The sequence below is a fragment of the Protopterus annectens genome, chromosome 6.part0 (genome assembly GCF_019279795.1).
Source record: "Protopterus annectens isolate FY-2018-M chromosome 6.part0, PAN1.0, whole genome shotgun sequence".
Classification (NCBI taxonomy): domain Eukaryota; kingdom Metazoa; phylum Chordata; order Ceratodontiformes; family Protopteridae; genus Protopterus; species Protopterus annectens.
In genome coordinates, this window is record NC_056737.1 from 228,230,433 (window position 1) to 228,248,358 (window position 17,926).

General features: G+C 39.0%; 1 protein-coding gene across 1 annotated transcript in view; it reads right to left on the bottom strand.

Moving 5' to 3' along the window:
* Positions 1-17,926, bottom strand: part of LOC122803812 (extracellular calcium-sensing receptor-like) — a 153,966-nt gene that overhangs the window by 61,029 nt on the left and 75,011 nt on the right. The window contains exon 3 of the mRNA XM_044073497.1: positions 11,258-11,381. Within this exon, the coding sequence (XP_043929432.1) occupies positions 11,258-11,381 (124 nt within the window). The remainder of the gene's footprint in view (positions 1-11,257; positions 11,382-17,926) is intronic.

Consider the following 17,926-nt stretch of genomic DNA (forward strand, 5'->3'; position numbering starts at 1 on the left):
CTATGTCCCTGTACCAAACCAGACTAGCCATCTATCTCTTTATACTTGACCTTGCCTATCTTGTGCTTACTGTCCACTGTTACATCTTCCTTCTTACTATACTTCTCTCATAACTCCCTATTAGGCATCATTTCACTTCTCCTTATATACCTTTTTTTCTAATAAATGCTTGTAAAATCACTTCACAACTAACTTCCTTTCTCCACTATTGTCTTTACCTGTAAGTAGTCCCTGTACCTTCTTTTTGCACTGTTTATGACTCTTGTCCTCTTTACAAACCCAGTGCTAACCTTTGTGCCTTACTGCACATATTGCCATTGCTTGGTTATTTTTATTATATTTTTTACTATTTTTTCTATTTTTTTTCTTACAATTTTTTTTTGCTTTTTGTAGTTTGTAATTTGTTATTTGTATTTGTATTTTATTCATGTCTTGGATCTTATCTCCCCGGGCCTCTACTGAAAATGGACATATATCCAGTTAGACTAGCCCGGTCAACAAACATAAAATAAAATAAAATAAAATAGAAATAGTGGCATTCAGTTTGAGAATATAGTTAATGAAATAGATACTGAGGAAGTTAATTAAGTATAGTGGGGCCAGAGACAGTGAAAATTTGGTAGTCGTTAGTCTTATGCATAGCATCTAGAGGTTTAAGCTAAGGCAGAGTAGTACAGGAGTTTGAGCTCAAACTGAAGAAGGCAAAGCACAGCTGGATAGGTGGAGAAAGGCTCTAGTGGAGGTTAGGAAGGAATGGAGGGAAGTTAAAAAGGTTATATGCGCTTGAAAGGAAAGCTAAACAGGCATATTGTTTCCTTCTGTTGTCAAGAAAATGTAATATAATAATAACTTGGTTTCAACCGTACTTAATCTTGTAAGCAATGTATTCCTTATGTTTATAACGCATGCTTTTTATTACTTCCATGTTTTCTTGGTATCATTCATTTTTAAAAATGTTGAACTTGTTTCTCAAATATGACTTAAAATTTCAGGGCATTGACTGCAAAAGGGTTTACTGCTGTCGTCCTTCCCAGAATTCAGAGGATAAATAATTTATACTAAAAATAGGCTATGTATATGTATAAAATGAAGCAATGCCTGCACAGTTGCCCGAGGCGCATAGCCATGGTTTATTGAGCAATATTCTGGTGAGTTCCTTTTCAGAAATTTTTTCAACTGCATAATCATGGCAAAGTCATTACTCACTACTTATCCATGGGCTGACCAGCTTATGAAGGACTCTACAAGGACAGACCACAAAACAAGAACACATTCTTAACTGCATATTAACAACACATTATTAAAATGCAAGACCTCTATCATATTAGCAAATTATTTGTATAATCACCTCTCTACTTAAGGCATAAGAAGATGCATCCCACTATCAGTTATTAATAAAACAATATTAGGTATTTAAATACTCCCCACTAAGCAAGCTAACTGGAAATGAAAAAACGTCCCTCCCCCTCCATCCCTTCTGTAATCTTCAGCAGGCAGATCACTATAATAATCATATAGGTTAGTAAGGACATGGTCTGTAAACAAAACTACACAATGAACTGCATTTACAGTAAAAGATATAATTATGAACTATTTCCTATGTAGTATCTCCACACAATCTAGCTTCAACCATTTTCATATTATTTGTTGTGTAGCTTGTCTTTCCGGCTGAACAGTTTGTCCAAGTCTTACATGAAAGGAAATTGACTAAGACTATAAATGCATTGCTTGTGGCTGATAAATGTTTGTTCATGTTAAGCCCTCACTATGATGCAACCATCCTGGGTTTCAGAACGAACAGCAACTTGTAAGATGAATTGACCAAGGATGTCCAGTAGAACTCGTACACAGGAGAAATAAAAATAAAAACTGTTTATTTCAACAAGAGTTACAAGAGTTTAGCCAATTAGTAATTATAACTAGAATTTATTATTATTATACAATTCAACGTAATAATAAATACATATATTTATATATTTTTTATATATATATTTTTTATGTTTTTTATAAGATTTATATGTATCAGAATGACTGAGTTTGAGATATATATATCTAGGAGGTATGTGTTGATAGTATGGATTAGTGAGTTTAATTATATTATTTTTTATGTTTTTGTAAACATTTGTGCATTATACCTTTAAAAGGTTTTGGCGCCTTTTTGAACTATTTCTACTATTTAAATCAGTTCAATACACTGTTCTATGGTTCTGATGAAGACTAGGTTAACTAGTTGAAAGCGCTAAACTCTTGTAACTCTTGTTGAAATAAACAGTTTTTATTTTTATTTCTCCTGTGTACGAGTTCTATTGGACATCCTTGGTCAATTCACCATCCTGGGTTTGATTAGGTAGGGGACAAGGGAAGGGTATATGCATAGGACATACAGCACAGTAAGATTTCCATGGAGGAGGCCAGGGAAACAATTGTGAAGTGCTTCTTAAGGTTAGGCTGGGTAGTTTGCTGACATCAGTCCTTTACAGAAGGAAGGGACTATTTGGCACAGCCAGACAGCTGCATGCCTCCCTCATGAGATGTTACCAGAGCACAAATAGGAGCAGGGAAATAAAATAGGTAAACCACTCCTAGTAGCAGTATGACAGGGACCCTGCAACACCATGATCTCCTCACTATCCCTTAACCCTTATCCATGCAAGTTTAGTGGAAACCATGAGGGGTCAGTAGACCTGAAAATGAGTAGGAAACCAGGGTCCATCTGCATGCTGTACATTACTGTATACTCTAGTTGTGGCTTCAAAGGGATCATCTGAATCTGCCTCCTTATCTGGATGATAAACACAGATTACTAAATAATTGATTTCCAGTGACTTAAAAATGAATCAGAGTTCAGTATTTATTTAAACCTGTTGACCGAGATAGTCTGAATGAGCAAAACCCCTTTTCAGGGGAGGCCCAGGCAGTAAAGTGCCACGTTTACATATTAAAACATAAAACATTAGAATCATGGTCTGTGATTCATATTAAACACAAAACATTAGAAATATAGCAACCGATTACAGTTTTTAAACTATCCAAAGTGGGTTTGAGAAAAAGAAAGTTTCTAAAAACATACATAGGGATGAAGAAAAGAAAGGCATCAAATAATATACATATGATATATACAAAAAGGGGAAGGCATATGATATATACAAAAAGGGGAAGGCATATACATATGGGCTAATTACAGGTAGTAAAGAGAATGGCTATAGGAATACACAGTTAGAGGTGGTAGGATTATCCAGGTGCAGAGCAGGAGCAGAACCAAAAGTTGGCCAGGTGTTGTTTGAATCTGTCTTTAAAGGATTTCAATTTTTGCATTTGTCAGTTGGAATATCATTCCACATTTTAGTGGCATAACTTGAGTAAAGTGAGTCACCAGAAATGAGGAGATATTTATTTCTGAGTGTTGCTCCCTTGCAGGTCAGTAGTGCTGGAGAAAGTTGCTTAAAGAACGACAGTTTTCAGGTTTATGAATTAAGTTGTGTGCAGTAATGAGGTATGTGTAGAAACGATATTGTGGAAGCTCAATCCAGTGTAACTGTTTAACTGTAACACAATGACATGTTTTAGATGGAAGGGTAGTTGCGAGTTTAGCTATCTTGTTATAGCATGCATCCAGTTTCTTCACATATGGAGAGTACAGGTTAGTTGCATAAAGAATTGATGGGAGGAGATAATTCAAAGCTATGATTTTCATAGCAGATTCTGAGAGATATCGACTAGTGTGATATAAAGTGCACCAACTTTTTGGTGTGTGTTTTTTAATGGCTTGAAGAATATGATGCTCAACTTTCAGCTATTCATTTATACTAACACCCAGCAATTTAGTCTGTGATACTGTTTCTATTGCAGTGTTGTCTTTAGATGTAATACTAAAGCTTTGTTTTTGGTTTCTGGCACCGTTTTGATAAGAATAGCATTAACTTGGTTTTCTTTGCATTTAGGATTAAGTTGAAGGTGTTTAACCATGTCTCAATAGATGAGAAAATCAGTTTACCTTTATATCGTCGATCACACATGATCGACCTACCACTTCGTCGACCCGTTTTCCATGAATTTGAATCTGCACCACTCCTAAAATGTCTAATTAATGTTGACTTTCGACGTTTTTGGCCGCACCACACCTCCACACCAGTGTTACCATGGGTCAAAAGGGGGCGAGATTTAGTCGTTCGCATATGTGGTTTTTGGCATCTGGGACATTCACATTTTGGAGTTTGCGGAAGCGTGGGTGACCTTTTTGAGATCGCTGTTTTAAAGGTAAACCGAGAAAATCTCTGGAGTGACCTGCTAAAGTTATAGTATCTTAGGAGCTGAGCAGATAAGGGTAGAGTCATCTGACTCTTGCACTATGCTGGCATGTTTGGTTCCGATGTGGAGATCATTTATAAAGATGCTAAATAGTAATGGTCCTAGGATAGATCCTTGAGGTGCACTAACAGAGGCAAGAAGAAACAATGAGTATTTGTTTTGCCATTTTACAGATTGCTGCAAATTTGTTAGATAGCTCTGAAACCATAAGAGAGATGAGTGAGCAAGTCCTAAAGAAGAGAGTTTGGTTAGTGATTTTTGGTGAGAAATTATATCAAAGGCTTTAGATAGGTCTAATAAAAGAGAAGAGACAAGATTACCTGTATTTCAATGAAAGTGTATGGTGTTAGTGAAAGTAAGGAGGGCAATGTCTATGTTGTGTTGAGGACAGAAACAATGCTACATTTGAGAAAGGAGATTACAGATGCTAAGGTAATAGAGAACCTAAGAATGGATACATCTTTCAAAAACCTTAAATAAAGGAGATAGGACAGCTATAAGTTTATAAATGGAAAATTCAGAGGAATTTCCTCCTTTGTACAGGGAATGATAAACGTTTTTTTTTTTCCAGAGTGAGGGGACACAGTTCTTGATTGGTTTATCAGGACAAATAGAGGGTAAGTTGGGTTTCCCCAATCCTTGACTGGGAAGCCTAATGTAAACAGCAAGTCAAGTCTATTCTTTGTAATCTATGCTCTTTAAGGAGAATAAAAAAATGCTTTAAAACTATAGAAAACTGTTTCCTACAATGCATGTCACACAGTGAGTGCAAAAGTGCTTCATTTCAGACCTAAAAAAATACATATGTGTCTAGGAGCTGCCCTAGTTTATGCAAAACAGTGAGGACTAAAGTGCTACTTCAGTTCAGATGGTAAGTGCAATGCCAGCATGAATGAATGCTAGTAATGCACCAAAGATCTGATTGGACCCCTTAGCACTTTGCACCTTGAATGGCTACCCCCTTCTCCCCACTCAAGCTGTGCTTTCAAGTCCTCCCTATGTCTGGTATAGATTGTTTCTGATTTCTCATCATTCCTCATACATCCCTAAGATATAGTTAGGTGAAATGACAATTCTCAGATTGCCCCCAGCTGTATAAGTGATCTGTGTGTGAGTAGATACATGTCCTGTAATGAACTGGCATCCCATTCAGAACTGGTTCCTGCTTTATGCTGGTTGCATAGTCTCTGGCTCTACATAATCCAAAACTAAGTAAAGGGGATACTGAAAACAAAATGATGGGTGTCATTTGGCACCTATGTCTCTAATGGACACAGTAAATCTGTAAATGGTTCCTCTCTCAGGCCCCTGCTTGTAAATGATTTATCTCCCAAGCCCCTGCATACACTTATCAAGGGTACCAGAACTTCTCAGAGATTTGGGTTGCATGACTAGGCTTCAAAAGGCCCTTGTGGTTATTAGCCTAGTAAACACCTATGAACCTATATTGGATGTTGGGCTTATGGTGAAAAGGATTAAGGCCCTTACGTTGTTTAAGAAAAAGACTTTAGGTTGCTAATGAGCAACTTCCTGTGGTAGGGAACCACAGTACCAGAAGAAGTAGCAGGAATCAGCAAAATCAACCTCAATTGCTTTTCTGAACTCAGCTTGTCTGTGTTTCGTTTACAAAGTTTTCACTCTTCTTCCCTATTTTTTACTTTTCAGAGTGACTCAATAAAAAGCATTATTTTTGAAAAAAAAAGTTTGTTTTATATTTTTATTCATAAATTGTTTTGTTTGGTTAGTTAAACAAGGTGCACGTTTGGGTCTATATTACATATCCAAATGCTTAAATGTTCGAATCGCTAAAGATCGACCTTTAGCGATCAAACATTCAAATGTTCAAATATGTACTAAAATAATATTAAAAAAAAAAGAAAATGGAAAGGGTTTAAGCCCCCCTGCACCCCCCACACACCCCTCCACTTAAATATACCAACTCCGAGATCGCACTTCAGTGCGCTACAGTGCAGAAATGGAAAATTTTCCATTCCCTACACTGTAGTGCAATCTTGGAGTTGGTATAGTTAAGTAGCGGGGGGGTGGGGGGCACAGCCCCCACATTGGGGGTGCAGTGGGGCTTGCCCCCCTGCTTACACCCTTTAGTTTTTTTTTCCTTTTTTTTTTTTTTTTTTTGTTTTGTTTTTTATTTTTATTCATATTCGAACATTTAAATGTTCAATCGCTCGATCGCTAAAGGTCAATCTTTAGAGATTCGAAAATTTAAGTGTTCGTATATGTAATGTAGACTCGTGGGTTTGATTTAATCCTTTTTGTACAAATGGGAGAAAGATTGTTGAGAATGTTGAGAAAAGTTGTATTGAAGTGACTGCTTCATCTGGAGGTATGTTCTTAAGTTTGGTCCAATTAATGAGGGATAAGTGAGAGATAAACGTATCCTTGTTAAATGAAGTACCATTGCATAACTTGGTTGTTTAGGATTATTTTGATTATATTGGTATGGTGAGTGCGAACGGAACGAGGGTGAGTGGCATGGGACAGACCTGAGCCAGGTGTGTTTCTGAGTATCAGTTTTATCATTATCAAGCAACTGCTAGGTAAGTGTTACCAATGTAATTGTTTGTTTGTTTGTTTGTTTGTTTGTGTCTTTCGGCTTTTCCCGGTTAGGGGTCACCACAGCGGAACTCTGGTCTGCTAATGATTGGCAGTAGATTTTTACGTGCTGGCTTGCCGGGCCTAACGCACAACCTTCAACGAAGGAACGCTCATTCACGCATGTCGACACACAGAAGACGCTCTAACTGAGAATCGAACGGGCAACGTCTAACTGTGATAATTATAAAGGGAAAAATTAGCAGAATGGTCAGAACAGTCAGCAGCTATAAATGCCCTAAGTACACTTTTCCCAGAATTCTGTATGGTAAGAAAAACAGATGTGTAACTGGTAGGAGATAGGACTGTTTTTCTAGTTCAGAAGCTTGGATTGTCAATATGAGTCAGTCTTCACTGAAAAGAGCAGTAGCAGTAGCTTAGATATTTAATTTTACAAAGGAGGACAAGCCATTCATGGGTAAGAAAGCAATTCCTCTCAAGTTATAAAGTGTTTAACAAGCTTGAACTACATTAACACATGAAATGTCCTTTTTTCTTTAGCAGTATATTTATAACTTAAGTTTAGTTTCACAGTCTGTCAGTAAGGTCTTATTTAAACATACTTATTTACAGCTTTAAGATTACAATGCATACCCCTAAACTGCAGATTTGAATAAAGAATATCATTTATACAAAACATAATTTTTTTTAGATAATTGGTTTCCCAGAAAAAAACTTCAAGTCAATACAATGCAGTATTAAACCATTAAACTTTCAACTGCCATGTATCAGTTAACAGCTAGTAAAATTAATTGTCTTTTACAAGCTGTGCCTTTTTTATAGATGTATGTGAGGAGTGGAAGGACTAGGGTCTGGGCACAGAAACAGGACCTGAATGGCTTGGGGGGGGGGCATGTCATGCATCTGGCCTCCTGAGATGGAAGATCTAGTAGGGGGTTTGCAGAAAAGTGATTGAGAAGTTGTTTTTGGGGTGGAAATTTAACCCAACTGCCCTGCCAATCATAAGCATCCTTCTGCCTAATAAACCCATTATTTCTGCTTCATTAGGGCAAGGGACAGCCAGAGAGGGCTATCATTAATATAGGCAACAAATATGATTTAAGTTTTTGTTCTTTTAAGCCTTGGCCCTCCATCTATCTGATTGTCAGCAGGATGCCACACCCAAAAGAGGCACTGTGTGGGAGCTTCCAAAATCCCATCAGGCAAATCTGACCAATACAGATGTGCCCCTGGGCATGAACACTTCCTCAACACCCCAAGGATGGGCATGCCCATCCTCAACTATCTGCTCCATCAAGCGGCTGAGATACCAATCAAAGTCAGATCTTATCATACATTCATAGGTGTTTACTAGGCTAATTACTACAAGGCCCTTTTTAAGTGTAGCCATCCCAAATCTCCGACAAATTCTTATACCCTTGATAAGTGTAAACAAAGGCTCGGGAGATGAAGTATTTACAAGCAAGGGCCTGAGAGATGACCCATTTATAGGCTGCCTGTGTCCAGTAGAGACATAGGTGCCAAACCAGAGATAAATTTCATGTCCCCTATCTAGTTGTCCAAGTTACACTTGAATTTGGTTAGGGAGGAACTCTGCTTCACATGAATGGGTGCCTGTTCCAGAGGACGGGTATCCTCTGGGATACAGACCTGTCTCTCACACAGGTCCTATTTACATCACATGCAAAGTTTAAGTCTTTAGAATGGGCAATTCTGGTGTTGTTGAGTTTGTGAATATATAGGATGTCTGTCAAAGTGGGGTCTGACAATGCCTTGTATGCCAGGCATAGATCTCCCCTCAACAGCCTGTAGGAGGTGTTATACCTTGTATTCTTTTAGTGAGGAACCTCTTTGGACATTCCAGTTGTTTTATATGCCTGGTTAGGTGCATACTAAACTGGGCATTGTACTCAATGATAAATCTGATGAATGCTGAATACAGTGGAACAATGATTTCCTTGGACCTAGATGCTATACCTTTGTTTATAAGTTGTGCAACATAGAATGATTTCCTTACTACTGTAGACACCTGACAGTCAAAGGCTAGATTACTGTCTATATGTGTTCCCAAGTCCCTGACTGCTGGGTAAACTCTTAGGTATGTGATGTTGATAGTTACCAGGAGTGGATAAGGTCTCAATGATACTATAATGCATTTTTTGGCATTTAGTTTTAGTCCATGGCTCTGACACCAGTTATTTCAAATTGTCTATGTCAGCCCTTCCTGAAGAACATCTGTGTTGGTGGGGGTTCAATAACAAGCTCCTAATTTGCAATTATCTTCTAATTTAGTCAGGCAGAGGACATTGACATTGACCTTGACTTCAGAGAAATAAATGCCAAAAAGGAAAAGTCCCAGGACTGATCTCTGAGGGGCACTGCTTCTGGTTGGCCTCTTTGTAGAGGTGGAATCCCCATTTCTAACTTCATGGTTCCTGTCTGTGAGCCAGCTGGCTGTCCACTGGCTGACATAAGGGTTGGTACCTAACCTCTTGAGTTAATCAACAATGCCCAAGAGGGGTATTTTGTCAAATGCCTTGGCCAGGTCAAGGTAGGCACTGTGAATTTTTCTCATCCATTACTTTGTAACCTTCTCAAGAACTCCACCAGGCTACGTAGGCATGACCCACCCTTGACAAAATTAAATTGTGTTGGGTCCAGTGTCTGGAAGTTTCCTATGTCATTGCTGATAATTTCCATGATAATTCTTTCCATGGCTTTGCATATGAGACTAGTGAAACTTATAGTTCTGTAGTTTCCAGGGTCTATAGATAGCCCACCCTTATGCAGAGGGATGACTGTTGCTGTTCTCTATTTCATGTTTCATGTTATTTGGAAGGCATCTGGGGATATTGTCTGGGTCCACTGAAGCACCGTTCTTCACCTTAAGGAGAACATTCCCTAGTGATAGAAGGGGGAGTTACATCTGATACTATTTCATGAGGGAAGGGGAAGAGGAAGAGAGGGGTAAATTGGAGCTGAATTTGTCAGCCAATAGGTTTGCTATATATTCTGGCTTGGTGTAGCTGGCTTCATTAACAATGAGCTCTGCACACAATTGTGTATTGCCTTTGAGGTTGCTGACATAGCTAAAGAATGCCTTGTGGTTGTCATTGGCCTGGGAGGCCAAATTTACTCAGATTTGGCTTTGGCAGACTTTATTTGTCCTCTAAGTTCTTTGCCATGATTTTCTTCCTTCTATTATACAGCCTGTTAATGCTGTGATGTCACCAAGGTAGCTTGTTTTTGAGTTAGCTCTGTACTTCTTCCTGGTGGGTACAGCTGCCACTGAGCAGCTATTAACATGCTTGTATAGGGTTTCTGTGAACAGTTCAGTATAGGTAGCAGTGTTCTCATGAATTATGGGGCTTGAAATTTTGCCAGGCTGCCACTTAATAGTAGGAAGTAAGCCTTGGAGTAGTTTCTGAATATTCCAGGGTTAGCTCGGGTTCCAAGTTTTATTTATACTTCAACAGAGATCATTTTGTGGTCTAACCTTACCAGAGAACACATTACATTAGGGGGTGTCCAGCACTCTCCCATATTAGTAAGGACCAGCTCCAGTATGGTTGCACCCCTGGATGGTGTATTGTTATCATGTAAATAATGTCTCAAAAGGATAAAGGAATCTAGTCGGCCACTGAAAATAAAAAGAGATAAAATATAGCACTAGTCAGTTTTCATAAACGCTCTTCTTGCCATGTATACAAGGAACTGTAATTCATTGAGAGATGACTCCCCCCAAAAATTCAGTGTGTAATCCATAGCAGCATGTTAAATTGCTATGAAGACTCTTGTGCAGCTAAATTCCCCAGTAGTGGCTGCCTCAATATCACTGAAACTGATTTACAGGCATCCCGTAAGCACTTCCAACAATGAGTTTGAAAGCATAAACTAAAACGGATATGTCACAATGTAAATATTCAGTAAGAATGTATGCACCCTTCCATCTACCTAGTAAAACTCTAAATACAAAGCCCAAACTAATATCTATTTGTAATCAATGGACACAATAGCCAGCAACCCATGAATTTAAAGTGTACTGGCTCCTCTACTGAGTTTCTTCTACATGTGATGCTTATTCTGGCCACAAAGTGCTGTCACCACTGCCTTTCATATCAGGATTGCTGTCAATAATTCATGTGAAATTTGCACATTCCAGAATAATTTATGAATTATGGCTTTCCATAGCTATGTCAGGTTTACTGAAGTCCAGTGAATGAGATTTCATATCCATCAGAGTCACTTTTGGGCCTTGTTATAGTTTCTGCATTATAGGCACACTATAAAAGTCATGAAAAGTATAATATGCATTCCAAGCACCACCATAGCAAGTCTTGTAAAACACAAAGGGTTTCATGTAATGTTTCCTCACCAGTTTGGTTGGAAATTTCTCCTTCAGAGCACATAATACAACTGAAACAGCAAACTGGCTGGCCTGGCTGAACTGCCTTCCTGTAGCCCGGAGGACAACTTTCACTGCACAATGACTGGGGGATCTAAAATGAAAAAAAAAAAGGTTAATTATGTCATATGCATATGACCTCACAATTGAATTGCATATACTACAAATATAATGCAATCACAGTCATTTAGATACTACTCTCATGAAAATATGTAAAATAAAAAGGCATCAGTGCAATTTTTCTCCTGTACTCTCTCTATTTGAATATATGACTGTAGTCCAGTTCTCTGGGAAGAAGAAATGATCCCTGCTTTCTCTTATTCCACACATACGTGACATTCTTCACACATCCATATACCCTTGCTTCTCACTGCATTCATTTTTTCCTGCTGTTGTGCCTTGATTGGCTAAATCCTCAGGGTCATGACCTTATAAGCATGCCTCTGACTGGGTAGATTTTACTACATTGGAGGTTAACAAGCAAGAAACCATGCATGTGATTGCTAAAATAGCAGTCAGCAAATGTGGAACAGTTCTCAGTTACATGCAAACACAGGACAAAGAGGTAGAGGACAGCTTGTTCTATAAGTAAGAAGTTAGCATGCCATTTTTTGTACCGCATATGAGATAATATACTACTTGCTTAACAAGCATGAGTGCATAATACTTGGCATGGCTAGATGCACACATTATATTAAAATGTAACCACTATCACCAGATATTATGCTGAGGAAGTTTTTTGCAGCACAAGATATATCAACTTCTAGCCATGTCAAGTATTATGCACTCATGCTTAATACTTGGCATGGCTAGATACACACATTATAATATAATGTGTGTATCTAGCCATGCCAAGTATTAAGCATGAGTGCATAATACTCGGCATAGCTAGATGCACACATTATATTATAATGTGACCACTATCACTGGATATTATGCTGAGGAAGTTTTTTTGCAGCACAATATATATCAACTTCTTGTTCTCTGGCATTAGTAGTTTCATGGTACATTCCCTCAAGCTAGCCCCCTTGATATGAGATACTATCAGTATGATCATGCCTTTATGCAAAGATAACACTACATCATACCATCTCTATCTCGTCTTGCCACTTTCAAGTAATTAGTTGCTTAACTATATTTCTCATCACAAACAGCTGGTTCATGAATATAGTACTTTAAATATTTTTGGTACTTTACATAGTCTTCCTAGCTTACCTTTCAGGTAATGCCAGTCTCTCAGTTTCTCTCTCTCTCTCTCTCTCTCTCCGCCTCTCTTTCTCCGTAAGACTCAGTCTCTCTCTATCAGTGTGTGTGTGTGTGTGTGTGTGTGTGTGTGTGTGTGTGTGTGTGTGTGTGTGTGTGTGTGTGTGTGTGTGTGTCTCCCTCCCTCTCCCTCTCTCTCTCTCTCTCTCACTCTCTCTCTGTCTTTAAGGGCATTAGGGGGTACAACACCAATTGTCCCTGTGTTGGGGTGCTTGAAGGCAAAGGCACATATGTTCAGTATAGGGGTCAGGTTTAGTGTGGCTGCAGTAATCTGCTAGACTGCTAAATGACAATTTGTTGTAGGAGGAGGGTCGCCATTAGGTTTGTTTATAGTGAACCTAACCCTATGCTATACCTGACCTTCTACCAACAAAGGGTAGACTGTTATTCATCAGCTCCACCTACCTATATTATTATACCTGTGCTCATGTTACATTTTCTTGAGTCTAACAGCTTGAGCCTTACATTCCTTGCAGTAGGTTTCTTTGAGACAAAATATGAGCAAGATCATCTTGTTGATAAGGGTCGAAATATAAGGTAGTCCAGTCTCACAGCATCATAGATAGAATTAGACAGTCAGTAATAGATCCTTGTCTAAGATGGTAGCTCATATAGTTGTTAAAGATCCCAGGGCATCTATCAAAAAGAATAGGGATCCTTTATTTATACAAAGAAAAAATATTTACAAAGCATTTACATATTTACAAAATATTTACATATCTAAAATTTTATAAATATATAATTTTTCATTTCCTTCTTTTACTTATTTTACATTCATACTTTATGTCAAATTTCTATCCTTATATTTTACTCAATATTGCTGCCAAAGTCCATTTTTCATTAAACATAATTTTATTCCATGTAACTCATATAACATAAAACAATTTTTATCTAACCTTTTAACATATTCTTTACTTCTATTCTTATAATAACCATATTTAATCATATCTATATTTACCTTTTCCACCTCTTTTAGTTCTTCAAAGACATTTTCTTTACATAACTTTTAAAATAATTTCACTGCTGTTTTATATTTCAAAAATGCATGCTTGGTAGTTTCCTCTTGCCCATAATATTCTTTCACTTTTCTTTTTATATGGCATGTTTTCTTTCACTGGTAATATATCTATTTCCAGTCTCCACAAATAATCATAATATTTTATTTTTTTGTTACACCATCCCCCGGATTTACTAATATTCCGTGTAAGACTAGATTAGTCTTACACGGAAGCGCCAGTCTAAGAGTATGATGGCAGCGCGCCATGCATATTAATGAGGGAGCGTTGCCTCAACTCTAAAGCTTACACGGAGCGTGGACGAGTGTAGGGGGTGTGTCGGACTGCCGAGAAGTCCAAAAATCCACGCCCCTGCAATGAAAAAACGCAGCAATTTCGAGTTACATGAGCGAGTCCGGTCACACATGCACAGTGTAACACTACACTCCCCCATATGTTAAATAACTGACAAAATTAAAAATAAAAAGAGTTTTTTTATTTTTTTTTATTTCATCCTATATATCTGCCCGTATTTGCATGTGTTTGCATGCTTTTGCCCATTGCTTAGCTACAGTTAGCAACTTAGACACCAGAAGAGAATAATAAGAAAAATATATGTAAATTAAGCAAAATAGTGATAATGTAGTGTTTAGAGCCTTCGCACAAAGAGGAAGCATTCCCGGTTCGAGTCCCACTACTGCACGTTCCATTTTCTGTTGGAAATCTGCATACAAAAATATTTCCTGACATTTTTTATGTATAAGTTTTGTAAAAAGCATTGAAATGTTAAATGTAGCAGTGAACGAATTATATATATATATATATATATATATATATATATATATATATATATATATATATGAAGGTGAAATGGTTATGCATTCTGAGGCATGAGTACCCTATTTTAAGCAATATAAAGTACTGCTAAGCACATTTTACCAGTATTGAGCATATTTAAATCAAATTACGCATAACTGCACACCGCGTTAACCAGCGCAATGTCTTTGTGCATAGCTGCGCACTTCGCTAACCCGCACAACCACAACATATTTGCGCGTAGTTGTGCACCGCGCTAACCAGTGCAATATCGGGCAACGTCGAGCAACATCGGGCAACGTCGAGCAACATCAGGTAAAGTCGGACAAAGTTGAGCAAAGTTGGTTAAACATGGCCACACCTCCTTTACTGTACCTTAACCAGTCAGGTCTGCCCAGCAGGAAAATAAAAAGCAGTAATAGGGCTCGAACTCAGGATACTGTGCACTATAGTCACAGTATTTAACCACTAAGCCATGACAGCATTTCATAAACCTGCACTTTCAACAGACACATATCTATCAAAGGAATTTTAAACATTGCCAACATCAGCTAAGCAGGCGTGCCTACAGTTGAGTTTTTCCAAAACTGGCCAATCACAAATAAGTGCAGGAAATGAGGCATATTTAAGCTCCACAGGCGGGAATACTTACTATAACTGGTTGCAGCTTCCTTCTGCAGTCAGCATGGCCGGTGTTGAAGAAGGCACTCGATTTAGAGTGCAACGCTGGTAATGGTCTGGCTACTTGTCCACAATCATGAGGAAAGACTCCTGCGGGGCCAGTACCAGGGTACTCAGTATAAAACGGAGGCCTGAAACAGTCTTGCCCATGATCTCACCAGTGCCACTGATGTTCCTTGGACTGGTGAACAGGTCAGGCACCATTATTCTGACCTGAAGTGATGTAGGGAGGATCAACTGAACCAGTGGATCCAGGAATCCCGTACAATGCGTAATGCCCCAGTACTAAGTAGCCATTGTATTAAGTAGTTAAGAATTGCTATGCTTGTCTATAACTATGGATAGGTATGTCTTAATATCACTGCATTTACTTCACAGCTGCAGGTATCCGGGCTATGAACCAGCAAGCCAATGAAGATAGGCTACAAAGGCTGCGTCATCAGGCAGGTTAGTAATTATTCTGCGTGTACTGTTATATAAAATAAATGAGAGAGCCTTCAAAACATCTTTTAACCCAATAAATAAAGGTGTAATAATCCTTTAATAAATGTATGATTCATGGAGTGCATCTGTGTTATTTTCTTTGATATGTTGTTGTACTGTTGCATTCTACAAATAATAGTGTTGTATTAAGCAGTGTCAACCCACACTTGGGTAGGCCAATATAACGTGGATGAAGGGAGTGCCAGTAGCTTGTATGCATATGTACAGCCCTCAACTGTTGGTTCATGGCCAACATGTACAAGTTAATCTGGCACATGAGTAGCTTGGTATTGTGTTCCCCAGAAATGTCAGTGTGCTGCCAGAAATGTAGGGAGCTGTTGACATATAACTGATACTTTCACCTGAACATATCTAGATAATTATATGAAAGTAGATCTGTCAGTGTACCATCTTAGCAGTAGTGTGTGTGAGCAACTCTCAAAATATGTTGCAGTAACATCTGCATCTTGGACAGTTTGTATGTAAGATGCAGCTCATGTATATAATTATCTAGCAAAATCCAATTGCATAATATAAGGACATTGAGTAGTGTAATAATACATGTAAGGGACATATAACTGCAGTTAATAGGAATGTAGCGAAAACTAGAAGGATATATAAGTTGTTAATTGAGCTATTTTTCCCACCCTACTGTATGTGCATAAAAAATGCAATTCCACACCTCAATCGGTATGTCTAATGTCAAAACATTTGTTGGGACATATGTCCTATTGGTTTATAAATATTTGCATTAATTTCTGTGCATGGGCCCTGTTAAAATACCACAGTATTGGTGGCCTGTTGCCATCAATTCAACCTGCATGCTGTTGTAATGTCCACTATTGCACTATATATGCATGTTATGCTAGCTTTTCAACTGTTGAAAATCTGGTATGTTGGGTTAATGGGAATACTTCTGCATGCTGTTATAACTAATTGGGAATGCTGTTGACTGTTACTAACCTATATCTTTATTAAACTCTCCAAAACATAGTTCGTATGGGAAGGCCGGTCCCAGTGGACCCACCTCTCCCACCTCAGCTGGCCATGGCACCTGGCACCAGCAGATCTGGTGCCCAGCCTGGGACCTCCTCCTCCGTTGGCCCTGTGCCACTTTCAGGTGGAAGCACTGCAGGAGATGGGGCTCGGCCCCCCGTGCAAGCATGGGCAGAGGAGGGGCACCTATCACCATTTGAACGTTCCGGGCTGTGGTGCGTAGAGAGATTGAACATTCTGTTGCAGAACCTCTATGCCAGCTTGAGGCCCGAGTGGCGCAATGCCTGGGTCAGCCTGCCCCTCCTACACAGCCCCCAGCACAGCCACCCTCTGGGCCGTGAAAGTGCAGTGGTGACTGCCCATGGGTGGGGACCTCAGCACCACTGTTTCCATCTGTGGGCTCATGGGCTTGCGATATCCCTCCCCGTCAAAGGTGTTCACCCACCATATGTGTCACATACCGCCCCTGCATGCATCTTGTTTGTCTTGTCTTGTCTGTTTACCTCCCCAATCTACCTCCCCAAATATACCTATTTCCCCTACCCCACATTCCACTCTCACCTGAAAAAAAAAGGGCACTCTGCTCCCAAAAAAAAATTATGCCCCATACATAGCTGCCCATTTTGCACACATGTCCACTGGACACATGAAATGTTATTTAATTGGCATTACAACATACTTTGTTGTCCTCACCTCTCTCTCAGGGTTGACGGTTTCATATCTACCTCCAAATTTATTGCATATGCACAGCTATTGCTGTTGACGAAATGGGCAGCTATGGACCTTCCGTACTCCCGTCCTGCACATCCCGAGCTATTTTCCATAATGTCTTTCCCTCTTTGTGCCCCTTTTTCACCACTTTCCTATCTCCCCATTTTTCTTTTCTTTCAAAGAAATGAGCACGGGCGAGTGGGAGTAAGCACTATTAAGCAGTAGTGAGCGGGTTTGCGCAGGTTTGCACTTGTTTGCGCTTGGCTAAGCAATGCACAGCAATGCGCAAACCCGCTTACAACTGCTTAAAAGTGCCATAGTCACTCTGTACACGAGGGCCTTTGTTCTGCTCAGGAGCAAAATAAAATACCTCTGTAAGTCTCGAACCCCGGACCTTGCACACACTACACAACATGAAGTACCACTAAGCCACAGTAGATATACATCAAGTTGGTGCTTAAATAATTATATCATGCATCAGAATGAGTGAATGTAAAGGAAAAATAGGAATACCATACCACCCAACTTGTTCTGTGGATGTTGACCAACAGTTGTTGTGGGATTACATTACATGACTGTGATAAGAGAAGCAGCCATTCTAGCAGGAAATAATGTTACACCATCACTTTACAACCCCACACAGTATCACAGCAGGACAAACACTGGCATATCTGTTTAGGGCAGAGGCCATACC